This window comes from Pempheris klunzingeri, chromosome 4 (assembly GCF_042242105.1).
Source record: "Pempheris klunzingeri isolate RE-2024b chromosome 4, fPemKlu1.hap1, whole genome shotgun sequence".
Lineage (NCBI taxonomy): Eukaryota > Metazoa > Chordata > Actinopteri > Acropomatiformes > Pempheridae > Pempheris > Pempheris klunzingeri.
The window spans coordinates 8930278-8948747 of record NC_092015.1 but is presented as its reverse complement, the minus strand read 5'-3'; the positions used below and the strand labels follow the sequence as shown (position 1 = coordinate 8948747).

The following is an 18470-nucleotide window of genomic DNA, read 5'->3' as shown; positions in this document are numbered from 1 at the left end:
ATTTAAAGTGAAATCAGCTAACTTTAAGATGAAGAGAGATTTTACTTATACCATTTCTAGTATCTAATCAGAATTTTACGATTACGATAATGGAGAAAAACTGTAATCTTTTGAAGAAATATTTGGGTTTTAAATGGATATTGTGCTCCACAGTGTGTTTATTCTACAATGGCACAAAGAAACAAATGAAGAATCTGTTTCCACACACATTTTAATCCAGCTAAGCAATATCGTACATTTAATCTGTACAATCATAAAGGTCTTGATCTGGGTTTTCTCTGGGACAGCAGTGCGGGTGTTAGTGCCTACTTAGGTGGGCCTCCAAATGAGCCAACATGATTCTTATCAATTGGGTATCCCACTTTATCTTTGCTTCCAGGTTCTCCTCTCTGCATGACAGGAGCTCCAGGATTTGGGTTGTTGATGACACCCATGAAGATCGGCACTTGAGTCTTATCATCCATAAGGGCAAAGAAGAAGGGTTGGCTGAGGTGGAAAATAGGGTTGGATGCGCGCGAGATGACCACAGTGGTGGCTGCAGCGGCCTCTGCACCCTCCTCATTTATCTCCATGCTGGACTTGTGCATCACACTGGACACCAGCAGGGGGCCGTCTGCCATGTCAGCGAGGTTCGGGCTGGAAAACATCTCTCCAAGGCCTAACACGGAGCACAGAGGACAGAATCAATTCTAGACCACAGCAGGTTTAACATTTTCATCAAGTAATAAGAATTTGTATGTGTGGTGAAAATAAATATCCTAACAAAGACTGAGGGGGAAAAAAGAGGTCTTACCCAATTTGGTAAAAACTTCCTGCAGCTCCTGAGCATACTCCAGTTTGAATTTGGGGACTTTGACTTGAACTGCTCTCTCCCTGGGCAGACGTTTATACAGGTCTATGACATTTAGCTTTGCAGAAAGTGAAGACATGTTCACCTGGCCAGACATCGGCATGACCACCAACAAGCTCATGGATGTCTGGAATGGGAAGCTTGCTACCTGCATATGGAGAAGAAATGGTGTTGTAATAAAATGGAGGTTAAGTCAGGATTTGAAGTTTCCTTCCAAACTGTATGATTAGACATAAGTGTATTCTGGAGACACCGTATTTTACCTGAGCATCCAGTTCATTATCAATAAATAAACTCAATGGATGTTTGGCATCTTCCATCACTTCAACATCAACCATGTGCTTGTCATCAAGGTAGAACACACCTCTGGTGGTAAAGCGTGGATCAAATCGAGCTTTCCACTCTCCTGTGGATGACATGAAAAAGGGGTCTCAGTTTTAGTCAGCATCCAGAAGCTCATCCGTTCTTTTCCACAGGGATCTTGGGAAATGAGCATCTTCAGCAGACATGATATCATAGAAAAGAGGCTGATTTTATGAATATGGCGGCATTTCACCTTTGAAATGGACAGCATTAATGAGCATGAGGAGCAGATTGGGTGGTAGGGCAGACAGGAAGTCGGTCATCTTTCCGTTTGTCGCCTTCTCTACCCAGTCATTTATCTGCTGCAGGCTCTCAAAGAGTCCTGGCTCCGAGTCATATAACCGCCGGGATTCATTGATAAACTCTTGCTTAGGCTCAAACCCTAAAACACATAATAAACATACACTCTCACAAAGTCTACTTTTTTTCTCGATAAGCACTAATAAGTAACAATAAATTGGAAAGACAATTAATGTTTGTGGAAGCAGGATGTGTGAACTTTTACAACAGTTAAGAATGACTTAGACAAAAGGTAACCTTGGCGCAGGAAGATTCGGGTGGCAATTTGTAGGTCACTTCTGAGCTGCACTAAGACATTATGCAGAGACTCGTGGTAGCAGGGGAGAGTGTTTTCATGGAGATGATGCATCAGCAGCTCCTGTGTCTCATTTACTGCACCTGTAAAGAGGAGGGATGCAATAATTGGATGAGAGCGATGACAGTCTCCAGACGACTCTAAACCTGGGAAAGTTGCTGACACAATTCATCAAACGTGGTGACATGCAGCAGGATATGCATACCTAAAGCCAGTTGGGAGAGCGCTAAGGATATGCTGAAAGGAGATATGATGATATTTGGCTGCTCTGGCGTTGTCTCCAGGTTCCGCAGCAGCTGCATACCCAGTTTTTGAATTGCAGCAGCGACTGCCTCTCTGGACTGCGGGCTTCGGCCGACAGACAGACAGCCCTCTTCCTGTTCCTCCTCTGATGAGCCTCCATTGGGCCTGCTTATGGTTGTTGCAGATACTGGTGCTAGTGTGGTATATGCAGCTTCTGGTTGTACTGTACTTTCATTTTCTGCTTTCTAAAGGCAGAAATTAGACAAAATGTTAAGTACAAAGACACATTTCACAACCTGTGAATTTAAAGACCAGCATACTGCTGTGACACCATGAGAAATAAACTTCCAGACCTCTATAGGGTGGCTGGGAATCAGAGGAATAAGAGGCACCAAAGGGACTGACTCATCATCTGCCACCTCACCATTCTGTCGAGCAGAAAGACAGAACGATGTAGCAAACTATAAAAGCGTTATATGATTAGCACAGATTTTAATCATCTTGCATAATCTGAAAAGTAATTTCCAAGTCATTTTGGTGCTTTACAGTGACGCCGTGGCTGCAGACACAGATTAGCAGGAGTGTCAGACGAAGGTCCATGTCCTTATAATGTAACTGGAAAAGAGAGAAATGGTGTTGGCTGAAATAATAAATGTACCTCTTGTATTCAAGCCTCTTTAAATATATCACTCACCTTTTGTTTGTAGTTTCTTTGCTGTATTGTCTGCAGGTCTCAAACTCTTTTACTTTACTTAGTCACCCTCTTTAAAAGGAGCCAAGATCATCTGAAAATATCCCTAAAACATGGGTACCACACAGAAGATTTTGTAGATCATGCACCAGGAGCTCCACATATATGCTGCAAAGTGTGTGAACCGTATTCTAATAATGCAGACTTATTGTTCGGTAAAACACTGTAAAAGGCTATGCACTTGGATGGAAAATCCACTTGTGGCAGAAAAAGTTGTTCGGCACTAACAAATGTTAGTATCAGTGCATTGTTTCTACTGGTATTCTGTGTTCAAATCAACATAAAATGTAAAAAGAAGCCAAAAGCATTAACTGGTGTAATGACATAGACAAACATCAATAAGCCATGAATTGAGTAAAATTTAGCAAAGTACACCAAATTTTCAAATAATTCAAAGGAGCAATAGTTGACCAAAAAGTTCATTAAAAAAATATTCAATCTTACCTTAAAATTAAATTAGAAAGAAACCTGCTGCCTTGTCCAAAAAAGGAGAGACTAAGTGACTGTGGATGGCAGAATTCCTGAGAGAAAAAGATTGGCACTTACTCAGCAAACAGTTAAATATCAACTTACATTGATTGGGGCCTCGTTTAAGCCACTATTTGTTTGTAAATGCAGCTACTGAGCCTCATCTAGGGTTAAATATTGAAGACTGAGACGCTTAGCTATTTTGCATGTAAATGGGCAGGCAATAATATTATCACACAACTTGGGAAACTGATTGATTAATTGCAAAAGGATGGTTAGTCCAACTCTGTGTGGGTAAACAAATACAAGTTGCTGACATCAGAGTTACACATTTAATGTCACAGAACCTAAGCCCACACTTCCCAGAAACCCCTGGCTTTGATATAACGCCAATTTCACAGAACAAACAGCCAACAACTTTACTGCTGTTTAAAACAGTGTTTGTATGTTAGATGAGTAACTTACTCAAGAGAAGATCACTTGTTTAGCCAACTTAATCACATTTCACCTCTAAACTAAACTGATATCTTGTAGGTTACATGACAGGCATCTGCAAACACAAAAGGGGACTTTGTCCAATCTGAGCTCTAGTGACTCGGCCAAGATCAGAAAGCAAAGCTGGAAGTCACGATGAATCCAGGTGAATCACGCAGAACTAGAACACACACACCCAAAAAAAAAACATCGAAGCAAAATTTTTTATTAATCCAGTTAATAAATAAGACTTTTTAATGGACTTTTCTTAAAATGTTCAAAGAGATACTGGAACAATAGTAACCAATTATCAATATGTAACTACAAATTTTCTTTTTAAAACAAAGTTTGTTGTTTCATGATTATTGAGCTTTCACTCCAGGTTTACAAAAAACACAACATATCAAAAAAGTGTAGAACACTTGTCAGAGCATTTTGAGCTTTGGGCAAATAATTAGAAAAGTAGGCAAACTGTGTTTTACAACATGATTGATAAAATCATACAAAGGGCAGAGCTTTGACTGTTGGGTGCTAACGAGCTTTGGAAACTGGTGGATTCATGAAGCAGAGCTTTAAGAACAAAAAACAGTATATTCATTTGCGTTACACAATAAGGAGACTTAAACCACTTTTTTATTGATTTTATAACTTTTGGCGGTATTTTCTCGACATGTCATTGTATACAAAACTGTTTATCTTGGCATGAACTGTTTCAATGTTAGATTTTGTGGTCAGAAATTAGAAAGCGGTGAGTCTAACAACTGGCATACCCAGTCAAAGTGGCATCTGCCTAGATACGCTCCCTGTATAATGTTGCTACAGGTTCTGACTGCTAAATCAAGAATCTCTAAACACTGTTTAAAAATCCCAAAGCAACTTCAAGTAATTTATTAGTGGATAAAAACATTCAGTCTTTAAAATCTGAGTGAGAATCTAAATTCTAACAATTCAGGCCACTACAACTTGTGCAGTAGAAAAAAGGCTGTGCATCAGTATTTGACTTTTGTATGCAACACTTGGAGTGTCTCCACTCTGAGATGCACCAAGACTGTCGACAAAACGGTGAGTGTACTTTTATTGTTCATGATGTATAAACAATCTACTGGAACACCTCTCATGAAACACAGAGTGATGCTATCACGAGCAAACGATTTGATCTACAAATACTGCATAGTTTAATCAGTGCATTTGGATACGCATGTATTCTAACATCAAGGGAAACGAAAGTTGAGGTCAATGTATTTTTGGTGTTCTTATGCATCTATTTGGAAAGTGTAAACACTACAAAAGAACCGTGTTTGGTTCCACCTTCCTGAGCGTGTCTTCTGATTCATTCTTTTGAACAGAATAACTGACCTAGTCAAAAGAACAAATTACCTTGTCGAGATAAGAATTCCCCCTCATATACTATGTATGCACCTATAGGCTTATCTACTGTACATGATAAATGTTAATGTCTGGCACACATTTCCTGCTCATCAAATTTGGTGCCGACAGCAAGAGTGGCAAGATTCTGGAGACATGAAGCTTATACAATGCCTCTGCTTGTGCTGCTTCATTCAAAAAGCAATTTAGAGGAACTGATGAGCTGCCCTACCAGTCCAATTGACCTTAAGCACAGGAGAAGGGACAGAGAGCTCGGACACCTTCTGTCTTCACAAATAAGACACTTTCAGGGTCAGTGGTAAGAGTGCTTTGTGTAGCTGGGAGCCACCGTTTTTCCCTAAGCTAGTAACCGGATGGCCCCGTTCTCAGAGCCCAGCAGCAAGAGCCTCTTGGTGGGCAGGACAGCCAGGCTGGTCAGAGTGCCGCGGAAGTTCTCCGAGCTCAGCTTTGTGCTGCTGACAGGGCTCAGGGAGATGTCTGCCATGGAGTACACCCCGATCTTGTTAGCCACCGTTCCGGTTACAATCTCTGAACCGTAAAGGTCGAAGGCGTGGATGGGGTCGGACTGAGACTTGTACTGGCGGAGAGGCTTGTGTTCCAGGTCTTTCCACACAGCCAGCGTGTAGTCAGTGGAGGAGCTGATGACCAAGTTTCCTTCTGCTGCCTGAAAAGCATAGAAAGATAGATAGAGCTCTATTTCTATAAATCAGTTTCTTAGTATCAGTCTACAGTTACTCACTGACTGCTACTCTAAAGCACATCACTTCAGATTTAACCCTTCATCGGGCAAGGGACCATGTTTAGTAACTTAAGTGGGAGTTCAAAATGCCCCTTGCCTCACCATGAGGCAGTAGAACTACAAGATTTCTCCAAGCCAATCAGCGACAATCAGGCTACATGACAGACCGGCAAGAAACGATATATGGTAACTTCATTGACCTGGATTTTCTTATAATGACCACCAGTAATGGTCTAGGGTTGAAATTTTGAATTTCTAAGTATGAGTGCCCTATAAAGGGTTAATGAAAAACATTCAAATTGGACATTGCACTAGTAATGTTGCCAAATGCAGTTTAGGAACTAATATTTAAAATAAGATAAGATAATGAATAAAGTTGATTTATTCTTCCAAGCTAAACATGAAAAAAAGCCACTAGTTGATACACGTAAGAATTGACAGGTAGCCTGAGTAATATGAATGTGCCAATGAGAATCACTGGTCTTTCTAATGACTAACCTGTGTCCATATTTGCCTTGTGCTTTTAAAACTAGATACAAGCTAGATACAATCCTTGACCTAATTTGGGGTTAAATAAAGTTTGCTCATCCTTGCGCACTGTTGACAACAGATCCGCTGGGTACAACTTTCACCATCTCTGCACCACTGCCTTTGGAGAATGTCAAAGTAAAAGCCACTTGACCGATCATCTACTTCAGCACTAATCACATGACTACTGAATAGTACAGCCACACCTTCCTGCTTAAATATTGGGATGTGGTCCAGGAGTACAGTAACTGGCTGTTACAACTATTTACTAGCAAATCTTCTGGACCGGTACTTATGTCATGGCAATAGCTCAGGTTTTTACAAGTATGGTACTAAATTAAGATTAAATTAACATTACACCTATTAAAATACAGGCTGAATACACATCAAAAAGCAACATTCCTCTTCTAAACCCAGTACAACTATCAGTAATACCCCTGTTACAACAAACTCTCAACCTTTAGCAAAAGCAGGTCCAGAATCAGAGTGTAATTATTTAACAGCCCACCAACAGGTCCAGGTGGGTAGCTTTGAGAAAAAGAGTAAACATAGATGACAAGTGATTAACTGGTTGTGTTGCGATTTCCTCAGTTGTGGTCATCCAAAAGTTTCCCGTGTTAACCATACAGACTGATTGTGATCTGATACCCACCGGATTCTGCTGGTTGATGCACCAAAATGTACAATCTGGCTAACGGAGGACAATGTAAATATCCTCCTCACTGACTCTCCAATTATGTAGCTAAAAAGCCAGAGAGATTTTGTAGAAACACAATAAAAACTTAGACAAAACCTATGGGCCTGTTGTATTTGATGGTATATCCATCATCCAACCCCACTTCAAACCCACACAACCTTTCTGTTATTTCAGAAATCACACCAACCTTAAAGCTGCACAAAGTAATGAGTCATGTTAGACAAACTGTCCACTGTGTTTGGCTACAAGTTTATCTGGCAGAATACAAAGTTTGACCACAGCATCGGCAGCGAACGCCCATTTATGTGACACACTGCATGACCCGCGCCCACTGGCCTGTGTCATGTGTAAACAACTGTAACGAGTCTCATACATGTCAGTGTTGGAAACACACATTGAATATGAGCCCTTGGTGTAACAAGTTCAAGTGTGGCCACCATTTGACCAAGGTATTATCGCCTAAAACAAAAAAAAAAAAAACTAACAATCAGCAAATCACAGATATTTCTGTTTACTTTCCTTGCTGGGTGAACATACAAAGACTGAAAGAGACTCCTTAATTAAATTATCATGTTATAGTAAAGCAGTATAAACGAGTGTGTTTATAAACTCTAATTGGTGGTGCATTTAAAGATGTTGGCTGACAAACATGTCAGTGCCAGAATTATTCATTCGTATTTTTCTTTTCAAAACACCCATATTTAGTTTCCTTCCTTCCTTCCTTCCTTCACTTGTTTATTTAGGCAATTGACTAATCTACTGAAACCAATATTAACTACCCCAGTTCCCAAATAGCTTTACTATTTTTAACTATTTTAAATGAATCCTGCCATATGTAATGCATTTTAGGCGTGCCTGACTAGCCAATGGATTAGTCTACATATACCAGTTGACACACCTCAGTTCGAGTCTGGCCTTTTGTTGCATGTCATAGCTCCTCTCTCTTATACAGAGGTGAAGAAAACTACACACACACACACTCACACACACTTTCTCTCTCCAAGTATACCTTCATTTGGAGGATATCTCCCTCGTGAGCTGGCCAGCCTTTCAGAATAAGTCCAGTGCGTGCGTCCAGCAGAACAATGAAGCCGGATGAGAAACCTGCAGCCACAGTGCGCCCTGAAGGGCTCACTGCCAGGTAGCGGATGAGCCCAGCACTCACATTGTTGTACGCCAGACGAAATTCGTGCTAAGGGCACAGTGGAAGATTTGTCACTGTCAAGGCTGAAATAACTGTAGTGGAGAAGTGTCAAAAGTGCTACTATTTTGGAAACACAATAATGATTGATAATTGGTGCACATTGTATGGAGTAGGTCTCAACAGAATGAACTTGCTAAGTGAAATTGCTACCTGCAATCCTGGTTTGCGAGGATCAATGAAGCGGAGAATAGAATCTGCACTGCCAAAAACAACACTGCAGTGTGGAGCTGGCATGGTGGTGACAGCTGTAATGGGATTCTTCCCATCCACGGCTTCATACGAGCGGATCTGCTTGCCTAAGGACAATAAACAGAGTGTGGGGACATAGAAGAAGCATTTCTCTCCACCTATTTGACTCATGTCTTCCAACTAATCACACACAACTTCATACATTATAGATGCACGGTTGGAATCATGAGCAGAAATGCTTTGTGCTTTATATCTCTTACCTGTATATTGGTCCCAGAGGTGCACAGTGCCATCACAGCTGACTACCTCTTGTGAAGTCTCTAGCTGTCCTACATAGAAGACTGATTTTCGATGGTCGTTATACGTCAGCCTGGGCTCCACTTCCTGTGTTCCATCACCATGGTTATAAAGGGGCCAAAGCTTCACAGTCTTGTCTTTACTACCAGAAAGGAAGTAATCCTCTCCTGCCAGCGGTGCCAAACACTTTGTAGTGCCTGAGTGACCCAGGAAGCTCTGCAGTCGGATCTGGTGGAAGTGGAAGTGTGGATCCTGCTGGTTGAGACCAATCTCATACTGCCAGTAGGCCAGCCAGTTGCCCTGCAGGGAGCGGCCACTGCGAGGGAGCTCCTGCTTCAGGGCACTGTCCTCTGGGGTGGGGCCTGTCACCCAGGAAGAGGAAAAGGAAGCTGTGCCAATGGATGGAGTGGTGAAGGTGGAGGCAGTGGTGATGATGGGGGTGGTATGGCTGGAGCGTCCCCAAGAGTTGGCCAAGCCCAGGTTCGTGCTACCGTCATAATCAGTATCCCGGGAGACGTGGATGCGGTTTCCTACCAGGTGGCTCCCAAATGTGCCTGACTCAGGGAGGGAGTCTCCTGGCAGGGTGGAGCCAGTTGAGGGTGCAGGGAATGGGCTGCAACCCACACGTCTACCAAAACCAGAGGTGACCATGGAGGAAGGAGGTAGCTCCACCCTGGATGCTGTTGTGAGGTTTGTCCCTGGACTCCCCTGACTCACACTCTGATGGTAGGACTGGGCCAACTGCCAGACCAGCTCATGGTTGGGGACCAGTTTCCGAATTGCCGTGTCACCTACAGATATCATAATACAGCACTGATTCATACCACACTGAAGAGTAAAAACGTATTCAATTTCTCACAGTATACTGCCCTCTCCCTGCTGGATAAGGTATTTTGTATTTGATACAAGCTGAGGTGTTTCTTACCTATGAGGCAGTAGAAGGGGATGTAGGAGGCATGAGCCATCTCAGGGTTAAATACAGTCTGCAGCTCCTCCAAGACCCCCAACTCATATGTAACATTAGACTCCTCAGGTGTGCAAACGTCCACAACCGTGACTTCTCCCACAACTCTGCGAGGGGCGCTGTCGAGCTACAGTGCAAAAAAGGCAGTTTTTCCAATCACATCTTCAAAAGAAATACATGTAACTACTTGAAAAACTTCAAAATTATCTGAAACAAGATAATATGCTGGCATGCTTAGAAACATGTTTCTCTCCGTCTGCCTGTCACACAGTTTGTATTCTAAGTGTCTGTCTCATCTTCATTTTCATCTGCCCGTGTGCTTGTTGAAAGCATTCTAGAAATAAACTTGATGTGATGCTCGTCACTCCTCGCGTCTCACCATACCTGGGGCTGCAGCAAATGCAGCAGAGAGAAAACAGCAAAGAACCGACGCAGAGTGTCAGCCATATGCTGTTGCACCATCTCCCTCCCGATGCGTAGACAAATGAGAGCCATCAGGCTCAGAATCTTCAGACAGACGGCAGTGCGTGTCTGCACCCCGCTGGGGAACCTGAGTATAGCAGAATGGGTACAACCAGTCAGAGGATGATTGACAGATCTATTGTTGCATGTTTTCTGATTACAATCTATTTAAAACACAAACATTAATGACTTTGCACTTCAAAAACTAAAGACAGTTTTAAGTGTGTGACAAATAAAAAGAAAAACAATTTGTTTCCCACGTATTTCAATGTTTCTGTAATTTCACATGCTGTGATGCTCTTGCACTATCATAAGCAATACCTCAACATACATTTAGAGTAAGTGTGTGGTTGTATGTGTGTAATTTACCCCATACTGGGGGTGGTGAGCAAGTCCAGTAGTGGCAGGAGCACATCCTGGTTGATCTTCATAAGCATGTCCATTAGAGTGGTATCGGAGAGAAAGACAATGATCTTCTGTGTAAGTGCAACGGCTCCAAGCAGACTAGCCTCCTTACGTGTGTTAAGACGCTGCGAAGAAGGTGGGGAAACCTGCAAGTACACACATTTGTGAGATCAATGCAGATATTTTTAAACTTCGTAGACAAATAATTACTTTTAAAAGTCCTTTGATACAAATGTCTATAACACACACACAAAAAAAAAAACTATCTTAAGCCATGTGTGTGAGTGTGCATTTTCTTTTTTTGTACAGCATGTAATTTTTCCTGCCTTACCAGATATCCAATATATGGCAAGTACTGGTAAGTGAGTACAGGCTCTCCATAAAGTTGAGCTATGTAGATGAGACAGTCCAACACAGGCCCCGCTGTCTGGTCACCAACCACAGGTTTCTTCTCATACACGCTGCCCATTCCCACGCTCTCCAGAGTGCTCTCCTCAGATGCAGGGGCCAAAAACTGGTGTTTCTCAGCACCTACAGGCAGGGAACATGAGAAGACAATCAGCAATACATGACACTGGTTGGAAATATAAAACAGAAGTACAAAACGAGGCCAGTGAATCTCTTGTTATAACTTTACATACCAATGTAACAATTTGTGAGCAATCGCAGCAAATTTCTGGCTACATATCGAGACGTCACTGTTGGTCCAAGCTTTGCTGACAGCCATCGAACTGTTTTGCAGACTGTATCTGTGTGTGGAGACATGAATAATCATCAGACATCATCAGCAGATAAACAAATAATTTACATAAAGTTAGATCATTAGCTCACCTAGTAGAATCTTTTGCTCTTTCTCTTCCGAGTCTTCTGAAGGATCATGGTCGTCCTCCTCCTGCTCTCCCACGTTGCCTTTCTCGGTTCCTTCCAGTGGCATTCCATTCAAAAACTCGCCCTGCAGAGTGGCGACTGAAGCTTCTGTGCAACCAGAGAGAGTGAGCTCCAGGTTTGGAGCAGTGTCATCTGTCCCATCTTTACCCTCATTAGTCTCAGTCACCTCTTCTTCCTCCAGTTCTCCTCCCTCTTCTCCCTCACTAGCGTGTTTCAGGTCCTGGCTGCTGTCAGCTGATTTCAGACTGGCTCTATCCCGCATTGAGTCTCCATCGCCCAGTGAGAGCTCACTTGTGCTGCTTTTGTCACTTAGTTTCCCCACACTTACAGATTCCTGGTCTTGATCTTTGGCTGCAGAGTTCTGGCTCTGCTGTTTCCCAGCAGCCACCCCTGCTCCACTGTTGACATAAAAACCGTTCTGAAAATCCTCTGCCTCTGAGAGAAACACTTGGTCACTGAGACTGATGCCAGAGGAGTAATCGACCAGTCCTGTGTCTCCAACCACTCCTCCGCTGGCCCCACTGCTACCTCCCATATTCCCACTAACAGAACCAGTAGATGATCGCACCTCTCCACACTGAAAGTCCTCTTCCTCTTCCTCTCCTAGATTGCATGTGCCACCCCTCAGCCCTTTGCATGCTTCGCCACCAGAGCCTGTGATGCAGCTTTCAAAGCCAGTGATGACCTGCAGCACATGGGGGAGTAGGCTGGACAGAAAGGCCTGCAGGCCGAGCCTCACAATCAGCTGCAGGATGAAACAATCAGTGTAGAGATAGAAGCGCCCTCGCAGGCAGTGAGGGTTTTCATAAACATTGATCAGTGGCTTCAGTAAGTATTTGTTTCCATTTCTTGGGCCCAGTACCCTCGTGATGGGCTCAAAAAGGTACCACGCAGCATAGACAGCAGTGGACTCCTCAAGCATGAGGGCCAGAATGAAGGGCAAGAGAATCTCAAGACCCTCAGCTGTAATGTTACCACGCAACAGTGTCTCAAGCTGCTGCCACAGGTGAAAAACAACATCTCTTCCTTGAAGACTACTCGTAGTCTCCATCTTGGCGTGGTAGGAAAAGATAAACTGATGAAGAGCTGCAAAGTAGGAAGGGAAAGGAAAGGGGCTGATGATTGAGTTCAACATCTCAGAGGGGTTTGGGGGAGGCAGACCATCACAGATGGGGTCGTACTTGAAAAGGAGTGGACGTGGGCAATCTGGTACGTCTCCATTTGCTCTTCCAGAGTGCTTCTCTATTAGCAGCAGTGTCTCAAGGGCATGATGCAAAGCCAGTGGCACATCACGAAGGCTGGCAGAGCATAGCTTCATGACAGCTTGGAAACGCTGTCTGAGGGGGCTGCCTGGTTTCAGTCCTCTCAGTTTGGAGGAGTAGAATAGCTCAGCGATGAGAACACCAAGGGCTTGCATGTCTCTTTGGTAGAGCTGTGTAAGAGAGGGTAGAGATTCAACAATCATGCCTACGGGATGCCATACTTCAGCGTGCAGACTCTTCACCAGGAAATGGTTCAACCTCTCCAGCTCTTCCAAGGGCTGCAATGGATTGAAGCCTTCGGGGAGGATGATCTTGATTTCCTCTGCATTAGTGGTGGTTACACTCCCCTCTCCATGTTTTTTGTTCGTAGGCCCACCTCTTTGTAACATGGCACTGCGTAAACCAGGGCCTAAGCCGCTTGTGAAGTCACCAGGGAATGAGCTCGGGGACTGAGATACAAGTGCTGTGTGCTCTCCTCCCATCTTTCCTCCTGCCGTACTGATGCTTGGCAATGGAATAGAGCTGGACACAGAACTGGATGAGCCAGTGGATGCTAATGAGTCCAGAGCTTCCATACCTTGTTCAAGCTCTTCATCTCGGTCTACCATGGTCCAGCCACTGGACTCACACCCTGTGGACTCTGGCACCATTCCATCCACAGTGTCAGCCACGGTGTCGATTTGAGGGATGCGTAGCGAAGGCACATTAAGAGCAGCAACACCAAGGAGAGGAGGTTCTGCTGGAGCGTACTGGGAAGGAGATAAGCGGGGTGGGTGGGGCTGGTCAAACAACTGAACTACACCATAGGTAGTCAGATTGGTGTGGTTGTCCACGAGGTGCAGGCACACATTCTTAGCCTTGACAGCTTCTTTACCAGAGAGCTTGTAGCCAAATGTGAGATCTATCCAGTGATGCAAATGCTGGGACACCTCTCTGCTCTCCAGAAGGCGACGATGGACCTCCACAAACTCCTCACATGACTTGCACCAGGAAGGCACATCTAGGTCTGGCATATCAGGGTGGATTGAGCGGAAAATGGAGGGATCTGTGTAGAACTCTGGGATGCACTCATCAGGGGTCCAGCTCTGCATGCGCTCCATACTGGCTGGGTACTCATTAGGCTCCCACTGGGATCTAACGTGGCTGCACAACACTGACTTGGGTGTCTGCCGCGCTTTGTAGACATAGTAAGTGATGTCTGAGAGCACATCAGATATGTGATGAGGTACATGGAGGTGGTCGGACTGTCCCGCACCGCCAGCACCTACAGAGCCACTGAGATCTCCACCTACACCACCTCCACCCACCTCATTACCAACTGCAGCTGCCAAAGCCTCTTTAGTCATCTCATATGTGAAGTCCAGCTGTTTATCCCCCTTATTGAGCCTAAACTTTGACCTCCTGAGGTCCCGAAATTTTCCAAATGGCACAGTGAAATCCACCACCCAAGGTAGCACTGGGTGATAATTAGGGTCTCCTTCTCGTCGCCCCGCTAACCTGTTCAGTTCCATCAAGTAGCGGAAGTTACTGACTCGCCCATGGACCCAGTCCAGAACCAACTTCTTAAGCTCACCAAAACAGTCTTCACACAGTCTCTTGTTCTCTTGGCTTACGCATGAATTGTCCCTTGGCAGGGCATTTTTTGGCACTTGTCTGCCAGTAACATCACTGTTTGCATCTCTGTCCGTCCCCAGTTCCTCATACTGAGCGAGGTTGAGCTTGAGACGGCTGCAAAGTTGCTCATCTACTGCTACGTCCTGCAGGGAGAGCTCTCCACAAGACAGACCTACTGCATGACATGCCTGCATTGCAGTTAGTAACTGGTAGAGAATGAACAAGACTTTGGCATGGCTGTTAGCGAGCTTGGCTGGGCTGAAGGAAACAATATCATGGAGTGAATACTGAGTATAAGGTAGAATCACGTAGAGCATCTCTGCTGTCTCCAGCAAGCACTCTGCAGGCAGAACATTGGGACACAGATGGTCTGACTGGGACTTGGAAAAGTAAGATGAACTGGATGGCGAGTAGTTTTCTCTCTCTTTCTCTCTGGCTGGAGAAAGAGATGGTGACACTCTTTCAGATGAAATGAACGTGGCATTGAAGAGCTTCTGTAAAGCATGGCGCACTGCATCTACAGCTGCAACATGCATCTGCTCATTGGCTCCTGCATATGCCTGCACATGTTTGTAATGAGCTTCACGCCACAGATTCCTGAAAAGAGGAAAAATGACATACTTACTTATACATACTTTAAAGTCAGTCATAAATCCCATATGAATAAAACTTTCAATTTACTGCAAACAAGACATGTAATTAACATCTAGTCTTAGCATTTAACTGTCTAATAACAGTTAAGTCTGACTTTCTGACTATTCTAAAAGCAACAAGCCAGAGTTAAGCACGAGCAGAGACATTAGAGTAAAAATTGCACAACTAAACAACCACACTAACTGAGAATGAGAAACTCAAACAAAAATAGCACACAAAGACCAGACAAATCCACAAATCCAAGTTCTAGATCATTTAAAGTAATAGCTATAGGTACCCTGATATTAGTTCTACGACTAATTATTAGTTTCATTAGCAATTAATCTTACCATAACTTTTTCAGTTAATTATTTATGCTATATATTGTCAAAAAAATAAAATAATCAAAATCCCCAATGCCACACCTTTAATTTACTTATTTTGCTTGGCCAACAGCACAAAACATAAAGACAGCAAATCAATAAAACAGATTAAAGCTGTAAATCCTAACTGTTCAGATAGTAGAACCAGAAAATGTTTTTGCTAGATAAATTACTACTAGATAAATCAATTTAATGAGTTATCAAAATTGTTGCCAATTTATTTTCCTACTAATTAACTAAGTCAACTAATTGTTTCAGCTCTAACTAAAATGATCAAATAAAAGCTCTTTGGATGAGAATAATGTTCACAAACAATAAATGCTATTGGAATGAACGATTACAGATTGAGGCACAGATGTACAAGCATACAAGCCGCATATGACGGTAGAATATCTGAGCATATACAGTACCTGACGTTATGTTGTGACACACACTGCATGGTTTTGACATAAGAATCCTGTGACATAAGCTCCATTTGTTGATGACAAGGGTCTCTGGCCAATCTGTAGCTCAGCTTGCTTTTCCTCAGACCCTGAATGCACACTCGTGTCCAGCCAGGAGGCAGCTTTGCCTGGGAACACTGAAGGTACGTGCGAATTTCTGCCTCATTGATGCTGTCAAAGCGGGCACAGCGCATGACCCTCCGCTCCCTCAGGCCCATCACCCAGCGCGTAGGAACAAGGGCCACAAGCTCCCTTGGACGGGGACCTGGGCCTTGCTGCCTTCGATCAACCCCCAAGTCTTTCTCAACTGCATGCATCAGCCAATCCATGGTGAGTCGCCAATGCTTAAGAGTCGCACAATGTCCTGCTGCGTACACCTCGCTGTCTCCCGCAAGGATGACCTTCAGAGATTCATGGAGGAAGAAATCAAGAAGTCATCAAGAGCAGACCGAACGTCCTCCTCTGCCTGTCCCTCTGAGGAAATAATCGAGAAGCATAAATGAACAATTAGATGAGCAGCTACTCCATTTGTAGTGCTCTAACAGTGATACTGCTGAGCGAGGCTGAAATGACAGATTGATTGTTTTCCACAGAGGAGAAAAGGTGGTGATGTTGGTAAATGCACATAACCGTCTGTCATTAAAGCCCCTGAAAGCTTGAGCTCATGCTCAACTCACATGACTGAGCTGTCTCTGCCTCGTCAACACACTCACTCTACCCTGGTGTCAAACTATTTAAGAGGCTCTGGATTTAAGTTTTCCCATTTAAAATGACTACTCGGTGCTTCTGATTAAATGTGCAACTTAATTTACTCACAACAAGTTTCCAAAACGAGCAGATGGTACCAGTGGTTAGAAGTTTGAACGTTTAACGTTAGCTAGGCTGCTAGTTGGTTGGCAGAGATAACAATCAAGAGACAAAGCCCAACTTATACCGCTACTACAAATATTGTAAGCCTCAAACAAAGTATGTATCTGTCATTTAGCTAATTGCACCCTCTTTCATGTTATAATATCGGAAAGGTGAATGTGAGTTGGGAGCTTTAGGACAAATGGGGAAGTAACGTCAACTTAATGCTAGCAGATAGCTTAAGTGGCTAACATAACGAAGCCTAATTTAAACATACAAAAAGCCATTATATAGTTATTAACATTAATTACAGGAAGCTGAAGAAATCCAGCTGTATATATATATATGTCACGTTTTAAATGTAAAGCCACTGTAACGCTAATTACCGAGCAACAGCGCTTCCTTCTTAATATTTAGCTCACCACTTGTAGCAGTTGACAGCTAGCTAGCGTTAAGCTAACGCTGCGCCGCCGGTTTCACGCATGATGAGTTTTGTACTACATTAACTCCAGAAAGCGACGACATCCTGCGGGGCGACGCCGAACCACTTGCTCCATTTTCTGGTGTTTACTGGTGCGTGTCAGCCGGACGGACGACGGTCAGCCGACGGTGTTTTTCCTCTGTGCTAGTCGGAGCCATGTTTTAGAAGCGACACCTCACGTGACACAACACCAGCCCCATCTCATGTGACCAGTGCAGCTGCAGGACCACTTCCTCAATGACAACACGTACAGTCCATGTGAACACCAGAAATGATTCAGGTGGCTACCTGATAGTGAGGATAGCCAGCTGTAGATGTAATGGCAACCGACGTGGGTGAGTTATAGTAGTCAGGTTAAGGGTACAGTATATCCCAGCACACTGTTTAAACCTTCTCTTCATATTTTTATTGGATTCTGTTTCTGTTTTCTTTGGTACAATCCTCTGATTCTTGTCACAGTTCCACACTTTGCAGGCCTTTAAGGTTCCTGTAAATGGCCTCATCTTAGACAAACTCCCAAACAAACAAACAAAAGTCTCTGCTGTGATCAGTTTAAATGAACATTTGCCTCTAGTACCTGACTGGGATGTAGTGCAAGTCATTTCCACCAGGTGTCATTGTGTGTGCAAATTCACAAACAAATCCTTCAGCGGGTTTGTGAAGACTTACAGTATGCAGATTTGCAGTCATCTGACCTTCTGTTTTTGTTTTAGTGGTTCAGACATTGACTGAATCTTTTATAATATCCCCAAAACCCAAGTGCGTCAGCATCTCTGTCCACCACTGTTTTGTTTTGATGTAATATGGTCTTGTCATGTGGGCATGATTGATGGCTGGTAGCATCATGCTTGATTTCCCCTCTGGCATTACTCTTTTTCTGAGTTATTGATTTCAAAAACTCAAACCATTTGCAATGATTTGAAGTTGGACCCTTTATTAAACATGAATGCGAAAACAGGCTTCATTAGAAACTGAATAGAATTCATTTGTTTCTATGGTCCATTTATCAGAGTACAGTGTCATACACAGTACAGTAAGAATACATCATTTCTTTTTTTGCAGAAAATACATGTTGACATTTGATTTAATTTTCAACTTTATTATCTGAGATACTTATGACTGAGTATATCTAACTCTGTAGGTTGCAACTGAAATAAGTATGAACCTTAAAAAATACAGAGCATCGATGTGTGACTCCCAGTGTGCAAGTATTCCCTTTTGTTTTTGCTGCTGTATAAGTTATGCTGTTGCCAGTACCTGGAGATGCACTAATGTGAATGATGCGTGCAAAGCAATCCCCCT

General features: G+C 43.4%; 2 protein-coding genes across 2 annotated transcripts; both read right to left on the bottom strand.

Moving 5' to 3' along the window:
- Positions 1 to 220: 220 nt before the first annotated feature.
- Positions 221 to 2651, bottom strand: serpinf2b (serpin peptidase inhibitor, clade F (alpha-2 antiplasmin, pigment epithelium derived factor), member 2b). The gene is made up of 8 exons (XM_070829760.1): positions 2598 to 2651; positions 2405 to 2479; positions 2014 to 2296; positions 1751 to 1891; positions 1407 to 1595; positions 1114 to 1256; positions 794 to 998; positions 221 to 658 (listed from the first exon to the last, which is right to left on the bottom strand). Exons 1-8 carry the CDS (start codon positions 2649 to 2651, stop codon positions 306 to 308), a joined length of 1443 nt encoding a protein of 480 aa, XP_070685861.1. The 3' UTR covers positions 221 to 305.
- A 1303-nt stretch (positions 2652 to 3954) lies between these two features.
- Positions 3955 to 17334, bottom strand: wdr81 (WD repeat domain 81). Its single transcript, XM_070828823.1, has 12 exons — positions 17110 to 17334; positions 15806 to 16300; positions 11447 to 14976; positions 11257 to 11364; positions 10947 to 11146; positions 10580 to 10761; positions 10133 to 10298; positions 9710 to 9875; positions 8748 to 9575; positions 8449 to 8594; positions 8104 to 8286; positions 3955 to 5794 (listed from the first exon to the last, which is right to left on the bottom strand). Exons 2-12 carry the CDS (start codon positions 16165 to 16167, stop codon positions 5468 to 5470), a joined length of 6198 nt encoding a protein of 2065 aa, XP_070684924.1. The 5' UTR covers positions 16168 to 16300; positions 17110 to 17334; the 3' UTR covers positions 3955 to 5467.
- Positions 17335 to 18470: the final 1136 nt, after the last annotated feature.